The following is a 10548-nucleotide window of genomic DNA, read 5'->3' on the forward strand; positions in this document are numbered from 1 at the left end:
GACCATGTTGTTTCATACCGGTTGTGGTAGGGTGAGGTTTTAGTTTAGGTTTTGGTACCCAAACATCAGTGGTGAGGCGATGGCGGCGCCGTGTGTATGAAATAAGTCATCCCCAACTTATCCTAGTTCATGTGGCGCTTCTTGACATCGTCGGGATGCATGCGGAGAATGGTGTATCCCCATGTCTAGATCTTTGGATCGGGGTTTTCCTTTGCAAGTTTGTCTCGGCTGCCCTGTCCTATGGAGCAGATGTGCATCTTAGTCCTCTGGCTCCAGTTTTGACCATTGAAGGTTGGCTAGCTTTAGCCTTGTGAGGGAATGTGTGTGCGTGTTATTCCCTGACTCCGTCTAGCTGGACCTAGGGCGTTATATATGCCATTTCCAGTGGTGTCTTCTGTGGAGCGCCTTGTTACACAAATCGCGGTCACCATCATCTCCTGATCTACAATGGTGACTTCCATGCTCATGCTAGTACAAGATCATGCGTTTAACAAGTTTGCTCCGTTGAGACGGGACATAATGGTGTCAACAAGCTTTGATCATGGTGTGTACGCATGGAAGGAGAAGCAAGAATACTTCACCCCTAAGGATAAACTATGGGCTCACTTACATTTTTTTTTTCATATAACTCACTTCGAATTATCTTAGATATAGTATATGAATATACTAAAAATAATAAAGTAGAGCATATACTACCACATGGTAGTATATGAGAGATGGGTGTAGCTACACCCGATAGTAGGATGCATTTCCCATATATATATATACATACATACATACATATATATATATATATATATATATATATATATATATATATATAGACGGTCTATTCTGCTAATATTAGCAGAATAACTATTCTGCACACCACTTCGGCACTGCACGCTCAACAGAAGCGCACTGCATCATTTTGACGACGAGCACTGCAATAGAGACTAGTGAACTTCTCGTCGAAAAAAACTGCACGCGTTATTTTTTGGTACTGTTTTTGCTCTAATTTTTTAACCGTTTATCGGAATGAGACGTGTAATATACCATTGAAAAGCTACGGATTAGGCGCAACTTCGACATGTTGAACATTTTTCGAGATTCCACATGGTTTAAGAGCAGTTTTGAAAATAGTGCGGCGGATGACGAGTGGCAGTTTTTGCTCCAGTTTTTGCTCTGTTTTTCAAAAAATTTTCAAATTTTTCAAATTGGTTTAGGCGCAACTTCGCGGAACTCTGTTTTTCAAATTTTTTGAAATTTTCGGTACTGTTTTTGCTCCAGTTTTCTAATGGTTTATTGGAACGAGATGTATGATACGCCGTTGGAAAGCTACGGACAAGGCGCAATTTTCAAATGTTGAAATGGTTTTGAGATTCCTTACAGTTTTTAGTTAATTTTGAAAATCGTGCGGCTGACTTCGAGAGGCAGCGGCTGTTTTTTCGCAAAAATTTTACGAACGGCTGGTCGGAATGATTCAAATCATACGCCGTACGAAAGATATCGACGAGACGCAACTTTTTTATGTAGAATACTCTCTAATTTTTTATGGTTTAAGAGGAATTTCAAATTTACCGAAATGCGGACACTCTGTTTTTCGCGACACTCAAATCGACGAAGTGAACTCCATCTGATAGAAAAGAGCACTGCTTTGGATGTAAAAGCGCACTGCATCCGACGGGCAAGCTAGATGCATGATTTCTTTTGTCTTGATTTTCGTTATTCATTTTTTAGTCGGACGCCACATGAGCTGCATCCGACGGCCAAGTGCACCGCAGTTTTCTAATCAAGTTGACTGATTCCAAAACACATGATACCTCGTGGGATGAGTGCAGTGCACATCAAAGGGAAAGTGAACTGCAACACAAATCAAAGTGACCGCATGGCTTTGTTGTTGTTTTTGAACTACTTTTTTAAGAACATGTCCAAAATGAATTACTGAGGCTAGTGTACTGCATCTTTCTTTTTGCAAAATGCTTTTTAAGTTTGCATGGTTGAGGTAACTGAACTGCATTATTATATTGTCCTTTTCATCTTGTTTTTAAATGAATACATTTTGACTGCTGAGACGACGCAAGTGTACTGCATCAATGCTTTTTTACAAAGTGAGCCATAAACGTTTGTTACAATGAACTGCACTATTTTCTTTAATAAATACAAGGCGCTGATCATATACAGAATGCCACCGGACACAAAACAAGTGTGCTGCATAAGCAAAGTGTTCTTTTTCACTTGACAAAACAAAACAGAGTGAACCGCAAGCATTGTTATCTGCTTCTCTAAATGAACTTCATTTAAATAAGCTAATGTTAAATTTATGTTACTTTTTAAACATATACGTGTGAGCTGAGCTAAATTTGCCGAGGCTAGAGAACTCCATAATTTTTTTCTTTAATCATTGTACGAACAAAATAAACTGCAGTCAACTTCTCGTCGATCTCCAGGGGCTGCTGGAACAAAGATGAGGAATGATCTGCGCAGTACAGTCAAATAGGATCCCAATCTTCTTACAGAACAATCCCTAAAAACTGAAAATAGAAAAGTAGTATCAGAGAAAAAGAAATTACTCCAGCAAAAATACACAAACAGTCAAAAATTTTGAAAGTCCATAAATATTACACATGGAGCCTAACATCCTTTTTCGGTCTAAAGAGATCTCATCAAGCACACCTACTAACACACTCAACCTGCAGCTAAATGAATCAAACAGAACACAAAAATCAAATTAGTGTGCATCCAAATTTTATAACTGGCCCACATACTACATAACAGGAATTGTTGTTCGTGCCATTAAGCTTAAATCAGTAGCACCAATTTTGTTTGTCCATAGAAGAATTTTAGTATGAAATCATGAAGAGTTCCATACCCTGATAGTGAAACGTATGAACTCAAGAGAGTAACTAGAAGAGCGGCGACCCTAAACACAATTTGATGTAGGCCAACTCGAAGATCTGCTCAACCTGGTCAGTGAACGCCATTACAAGTAGCAACAAGGCTGCATACATGGATAAAACAATGGCTCATTACAGCACAAACTAGCAGAATTGCAAAACACTATACACTAGCACAAGATTTCTTCAGTAAATTCTAGGGAGGATTCCAGAGATCAATGTACCGAATGATGATACCTGGTTTCAGTGTCTTAAGACTTCAGGTGATGCAGGCTAGTTCTAGAAGCCCTCTCGCTCCAATGCATCTGCAACCACTGTGGACCTTCAGCAAAGATGCAAAAGCAAGAGTTAGCATCTAACGCTGAATCACCCAAATAAAAATGGTATCAAATTGGTTCCTCGCAGAGAGCAACCGACATGTGCAAGTTAACTACACGTTCCCGCGGGCCGAACTACATGGCTGCAGCAACTGCACCGCTGCCCTACAAGGCAGGATGAGGAGCCCTGTTGCCGCCATTGCTCTGTAGTGTCGGGGTAGCGCGGTGCAACGGCGGCGCGGAGATGCCCCCTAGTAGCGGGCAGAGGAGGTTAGTGTACCAGACAAAATTAGTGTACCAGACGAGATTATTGTACCTGGCCGTGCTTGCAGGAGGCCGCCGGGGTGCGAGGTTGGACAGTCGGGGCCATAGAGGAAAGGATCTCACCGGATCTAGCTCGCCTCCATAGCCTGGGTGGACGGGAGGCCGCCATGTCCAAGCAGAGAAGCTCGATCTTGCGAGATCCAATGCTGTTCGTGGGATCCTGCACGGGGGGAGCCGCTGACCCGGCGTCCGCACTCAGTGCGCTGCACGCACGCGCCCACCGGACTGTACGTGCTCACCATCCGCACTACACGGGGCGTTGCTGATCCGGCGCCCGCACTCAGCGCGCTGCACACACACGCCCACCGGACTGCACGTGCTCACCGCCCGCACTGCACGGGGGCGGTGCTGATCCGGCGCCCGCACTCAGCGCGCTGCACACACGTGCCCACCGGACTGCACGTGCTCACCGTCCGCACTGCACGAGGGCGGTGCTGATCCAGCGCCCGCACTCAGTGCGCTGCACGCATGCGCCCACCGGACTGCATGTGCTCACCGTTCGCACTGCACAGGGGCGGTGCTGATCTGGCGCCAAAGATGAGAGCAAAGGTGGATGCAGCCGAGCGCCATGGCAACCGCCGTCGTAGGCGGTGAGGGAGAGATGGTGGTTTAGGGGGGGGGAGAGGGTGGCCGGAGGCCCGTGGCGGCGCTGCCGGCAACTCCATCCCATTTTTTGGCAGGTGGCCCAGTTGAGCTCAGATCCGGCCTCTAACCAACGGATCCGGGGCCAAGGTGGGAGGCCGCGATGAGATCCAGCTTGGGGTGGGGCTGTCCATGGCGGGATCCATCAGGGGGCAGGTGTGGCTGAGTCGCGCTGTGCCGAAGAAGGTGGGCGGCGGCTCGGGGTGGGCTGCGCCGCACCGAAGAAGGTGGGGAGGGTGAGCGGCGGCTCTGGTAGACCTCGCCGCGTCGGAGAGGGTGGGGCGGGCGGGAGGGAGGTGGGAAGTCGCGGTGAGTGGTGCGGCAGTGCTCCGGCACTGCGTGGTGAGGCGGGGCTCCGGCGGCGCGTGGTGGTGCGGGGTAGGAGGAGGAATGGGTGGCTCTGGCCGGAGAGGAAGGAGGCAGGAGGAAGAATGGGCGGCCACGGGAGGAAGGTGGAGAAGGATAAGGAAATGGGGTCGTGTGGTCGTGGGTGGTGGGTGTTGAGAGCTTTTTTGTTTGTTGAATGGAGTTCGGTTCCGTGGGTCTTGAAGTGTGAAACTGTTAGCAGAATAAGGTTCGGGTGTGCAAAATAAGGTCTTAAGGGGTGTTATCATAATAGACCCACCATATATATATATATATATATATATATATATATATATATATATATATATATATATATATATATATATATATATATATGGAAAATCCATCTTACCACCAGGTGGCAGTTACTCCATATTTCTTATATACTAGCATGTGGTACTATATATACTATTTTATTATTTTAAATATTTTCATATACTATATCTAAGATATTTCAAAACAAGTTACATGAAAAAATTGCATATGAGCCCATAGTTTTTGTTAGCATACTCAAAAAATGGTTCATACTACCTAAAAATTTGTATATATACTACCTAATCATTGTTATATACTACATACTACACGTATATACTCTCGGTTTCGATAAATACTACATACAACATACAAAACGCAAGTGGTGGTAACTACCACTGCTTGTAGGAAACATTTGTCCTATATATATATCTGAGCTATTCTGTTAATATTATTCTGTTACCCTTTTTGAACTGACGGTTTCAGGTGGTTGTACTGATGTTTTCGAAGCGGTTGAACTGATGCTTTCAGTTGTGTTTAACAGATCGTCTTCTTTAGTTCAAAAACTTTTTATAATTTTTTTGTCGGAACGGGGCGTGTAATATATCGTTGGAAAGGTCTTGACAACCATATTTCAAGTATATTGAACGTTTTTGCAAAATCATTATGGTTTAAGAGCAGTTTTGAAAAAACCGTTTTTTCAAAACCGAAAGCGTGAATCGTATTTTGGACTCAATTTTCAAACGGTTTGTCAGAATTGAGCAAATAAGACGGCGTTGGAAAGCTGGTGAAAATCCGCATCTTCCATATATGTATTGTTTTTTCTAATTCTATATGATTTAAAAGTAATTTGAAAAACGGTGAAATTCTGGGCGAAACGTATTTTCGCGATTTTTTGCAAACGGTTTGTCGGATTGACGCAAATGATACGGTGTTGGAAATCTACGGAAAATACGCAACTTTTTTGTATTTAAATGGTTTTCTAATTCCTTACGGTTTAAAAACGAATTTGAATACGGTCAAATTTGACTTTGAACGCGATTTTTTTAAAAGTTTGTCAAAATGGGGCAAATAATATACCGTTGGATAGCTATAAAAAATGCGAAACTTAGTCATGTTGAACGTTTTCTCATATTTGCAGCCGTTGAAGAGTAATTTGGATTACGGTGAGACCCATCATGGTGTTTTTCCTTAAAAAAACAGAGTACTCGTACTGATATATTTGTGTGTTTGTACTGATGTATTTTTCACAGTAGTTTTGAATGGTTCCAAAAAAATTACTTGAACGGATGTCTATATGATATTGTACTGAGCGTGTTTCCACGTACTAGACTTTACTTTATATCATCGAACTGAATGATAATTTTTTCAAAAAGAAAATTTTTTTATTCTTTTTTTTGAACTAAACATTTTTTTACAACGATGTTCTGGACTTCTCTTTTTTTACGACTTGTACTTTTCCCATTTGAATTGCATGGGGTTTCTTTTTGCTTGAACTTTTATAATTTGAATTTCTGTCATATCTTTTATTCCGAACAGACCACCTTTTTTAACTCGTACTGATCAATATTTTTAATTAAACCATTTTTCCTTTCATCTGACAGAATTTTTTTCCACACATAATACATGTACATGAATCATATTACCCATAGCACCGACGTCAACACACAAAATAATCACCCTATTCTTGTACAGAACTTTGTAGATGTTTCTTTATACACATATTGAGTACTGTGATGCTATGTTTTTCTTTGAACTGGTATCAAATTTCTCTATACACATACTGAACTTTGTACGTGTTTCTTTATGGATTGATGATATAATACATGTTGAACTGCTACACCATAGCTAAAAGATCTATCCATGTGAACTATTATTTTACATTGAACTTTCATCAATCAACATACATCATTTTCCTTTCTGTTCACACACTTACAGCAGACATTACATAACACATGCACAGCTCCACGATCATACACACTTTTCTCCTGTAGCTTCTCCTCGCTACCTTTAACAAGCAATCAATTAGAGAGAAAATCACAAATGATTTTAGATACAAAAATCACCTCCACATGCTACCTTTAACAAAGAATAAATTGGAGAGAAAAGCACATATGATTTTAGATACAGAAATCACCTCCACATCCACCAGCTGGACTGATGTTTGTTTTCTTCTACTTCCATGGTCATGCACAAGTTCATACAACTGTTGAGCAAAAGCTCTTTGCCATGAAGCTAAAAATAAGCAAAAAAAAGCTACACATCCCAGGTTTCTTTTTTTGAACTTCTTTCCTTCTCTGAATTTTTTTTCAGGCTATAAAGGCGAACTTTTACGTGTATCTACGAACATCATACAACATTAAACAGAACAACATGTGGCCGTGGACAAGATCGCTACAGCATTGCCGCCGGGAGGAGATGGCGCGGTGGTGTGGGAGCCAGGGGAGATGGGGCGCTGTGGCTGCCGGAGCCAGTGCTCTGAACTGAAATTCAGTTTTTTTCCAAGAAGTGTATGAATGCAGGTTGTTCTAAACCAGGAGCAGCCGAGCAGGTTCTCATATGTACTCTTTTGTTAGAGGATTAATGTCAATGATGCATCGCTATTGATACTTCTTTACGCACGGAAGCCAATTAAAAATTCTACAATATTTTTAGTGCAAAACAACAGAGGAGGGAGATGACCTGGAGCAGAGCTTGTAGGCGACGATCTAGTTCATCCATGAAGACTCTGCCCATGGTGAGAGGTGAATCTGCAGGGTGTGCCGGCAAGCCATCAGCGGGAGATGGTAGGGCCTCACCGCGCATCTCACTTGAGGAGGTGCTCAACCGCCCGGCCTGTGTGTGCGGCGAGAGGGGGGGAAAGACTTCGATACTAGATGTCAGAAGATGATGGATGACTGACGCAGGTGTACTGAACTCTTTAACTTGCTCCACGACAATCTTTGAACCTCCTACAAGAAAAAATTATATATCATACATCATATTTTATTTTTATATCTTGTTCAATCAGGCACCCGAAAATTTAAACACAACAAAATATCAGCTTTTTGGTTCGCAAACCTCCTGCATATATATTTTGAACTGATGATCTTTCAGTCATTGCACTGTTGTTGATATATAATCGAACCAAGATATCACCGCTACCAAGTCTGCACCACCAAGTACCTGCATGAGTTTAGTTTTTTTAGACCATAGTTCAAGGAAGTAAGGTTGCAAGTTCAAACAGTCAATGGACCAAAAATTGTTTAAACACCAATGTTGGATACACGTCAGTTTAGAATCAGCCAAAACACAAGTTCAGTATCAACACAACACAAGTTCAGCTATAGTTAACTTGAAATGAACGGAAAGAACACAAGACCACACCATGTAATTTGGACATTTGGTATAGTCTGAACTCTGACCAGAACTTACTAGAAGAGGGATTATTTTTTCAGCTAGTGGTTCGCAAGCAATTTCAGAAGACCATACATTTTTTAGCTACTGAAACATGCGACGAAGAACTGAACTCAATAAACAAGATTTTTGGAGATGGAAGAAGGCGTCACACGTTGGGTGAACCTGCTACCCCTACTCCTACGGACTGACGGCTCCGCTGAAGTCGAGCTGATGGAGGCGGGGTTCACGAGCAGTGGCTGGGCGCGCCGGAATTTGGCCGCTGCAGGTGATCCACGCTGGGGCTCGTGGTCGAGAAGACCACACCAAACTTTTTCAATGAACTTCTAGGTTTTTGTGTTTGAACTTACAAACTTTCCAAATAAGTACTTATCTCACTTGTCTTTTTCCTCACAATGGGATCAGAAGTGCACAACATAGAAGCATTAACACAATTATCGAATGTGGAAAAAAACAAAAATTTAAAGCTAAACAAATAAATGTGCATACAGAAAAACCTACAACTGACGTGCATGGTCTCCTCAATGGGCCATGATGCAGGCATCGCCGCCGGCAATACTTGGCGCACCGGAGAACCTGTACTGTTGGATTTGTCGAGAGAGGACTGAGGGAACTTGTCCCTGCAGTTTAATGTGACAATGTAGTTCATCTGCTTAAGAGGAAACCAATAACCACTGAAAAAACACTGAACAAACATGGTAAGTATATTTCGAACTTATGTATTTTTTTCTAGTTACCGAGCACAGTATGAGTGCAGAATTGTCACAAGCATAAGAACTGATACAAAGAGAGCACATATCATATTTCAGGATTTTCTCAATTTAGACAGTCATCAAGTTATATATACATGGTTTCGTCATCTTGTAAGCATGTCCTGCCTTATTGTTATGACAAAATGGCCCAAGAATTGTTTGAGCTACACCTACTGACTCCAAATGGTATTGCTAGCTAGCTAGCACATTCATATTCATATAATGTAGAAGCAACCGTAAAGAAACAAGAACAACACATTTTGACACTAACCAGTAGGCTATAAAAATAGTCTGTGAGCAGGGAATTTTATATAATATTTCTTTATGTACTGATGGTGAAATACATAGTGGACTTTGTCGAACTTTTTTACAAATTTTTCTTATACTTATTTATTGTTCATCTCCAAATAACTACTCTGAACTCTGAACTTTTTTGGAGCTCTAAATTGGATGGGGAAACAACAAACTTTGTTCTCATTCATTGATTTGCAAAAAAACTCCTTTCTTTCATTTTCCCACACAATAACACAAGCACCACAATGGTAAGACCAAAGCTACAGAACAATAAATTTTCTTCAGCTAGCTACTACATTGAGCATGCAACATGAACTTGTGATAAGCTAGCACAAAATCATGTAGACAAGAAACGGAATTGTTGAGATTTTTCATGTACAGGCATACAGGAAATCTTAAAAAGCACGGGGGTCTACGTATGACATCAGGCCAGGTGCTGGTCGGAAGTGGCATTTCAGTCAGCAGGGTGCAGGCAACCTCTTGGCCCTCATAGCCGACGGGTAGAGATGACAATATCAATCCCCGTGGTGCCCTGGAAGCTCGCCCAGTGGAGGAGCGTGAGCATACACATCCAAGTGGCCGTAGAGCTTAACTCCCCTTTACCAGGAGATGGAGAGCATGAAGCCTATGCCTCGTTTTCTTCTTGTTGTTTATAAGAAAAGATGCGACGAGGAGGACAAAGGCCATGGAACGCTGCCGACTCCACCACTGTCGCCTCCCTGTATCCTCCTTGCGCGGGCAACCATTGGGGAGCGAGCGCTGCTGCTGCTTGAACTACCAGGAGGAATCAAAGTGAGATTCGAACGCATCAATGCACACATGTAGTACTACACAACAATATGCATCTGTACTGTACATAACAACAAATTAGCCAAAAAACAATTTTATGAACACGACCTGACAAGAACATACATGAACTGACACATACACACGAACTGATTACAAATTTGCACACGATTTAAGTGTAATTTGTGGGAGATGAGGGGCTGACCTGCGGATCCCATCGGTGAATTGACGAACTATCGAACTGACGGACTTTTATTCTCCACACGAACTGACGTGTTCTTGCAGCAGAGGAGTGTAGTGGAGGGGTCACGGACGGCGCGAGGATGGGGGCACCAGCGGCGATGGAGTGCGAGCTCGGCGCGGTGGGAGGGACGACGGTGCGCGAGCTTGGCTCCGTGGGAGGAACGGCCGCGTTCTGGGGCGAGTGGGGGCGGCGCGAGAGAGGAGACGGGGTTTAGGGGCGGCGCGTCACCGGAGATGGGAGGCAGGGCCGTGGCGCGTCGCCGAAGGTGGGAGGCAGGGCCATGGCGCCTCGTCGGAGGT

General features: G+C 43.0%; 1 protein-coding gene across 4 annotated transcripts; it reads right to left on the minus strand.

Moving 5' to 3' along the window:
- Positions 1–6437: 6437 nt before the first annotated feature.
- LOC119295738 lies at positions 6438–10542 on the minus strand. 4 transcript variants are annotated; one of them, XM_037574196.1, is made up of 5 exons: positions 10211–10542; positions 8675–9993; positions 7838–7942; positions 7460–7728; positions 6438–6785 (listed from the first exon to the last, which is right to left on the minus strand). In XM_037574196.1, the coding sequence occupies exons 2-5, from the start codon at positions 8868–8870 to the stop codon at positions 6702–6704; spliced, it is 654 nt and encodes a 217-aa protein (XP_037430093.1). In that variant the 5' UTR covers positions 8871–9993; positions 10211–10542; the 3' UTR covers positions 6438–6701. The 4 variants fall into 4 exon arrangements, 3 of the variants coding, with proteins under 3 accessions (XP_037430093.1, XP_037430092.1, XP_037430091.1); XM_037574195.1 differs by lacking the exon at positions 6438–6785 and adding an exon at positions 6874–7260 and having other exon boundaries at positions 8675–9984; XM_037574194.1 differs by lacking the exon at positions 6438–6785 and adding an exon at positions 6874–7260.
- Between the last annotated feature and the right edge of the window lie 6 nt (positions 10543–10548).

Source organism: Triticum dicoccoides, chromosome 4B, assembly GCF_002162155.2.
Source record: "Triticum dicoccoides isolate Atlit2015 ecotype Zavitan chromosome 4B, WEW_v2.0, whole genome shotgun sequence".
In the NCBI taxonomy this organism is placed as follows: Eukaryota; Viridiplantae; Streptophyta; class Magnoliopsida; order Poales; family Poaceae; genus Triticum; species Triticum dicoccoides.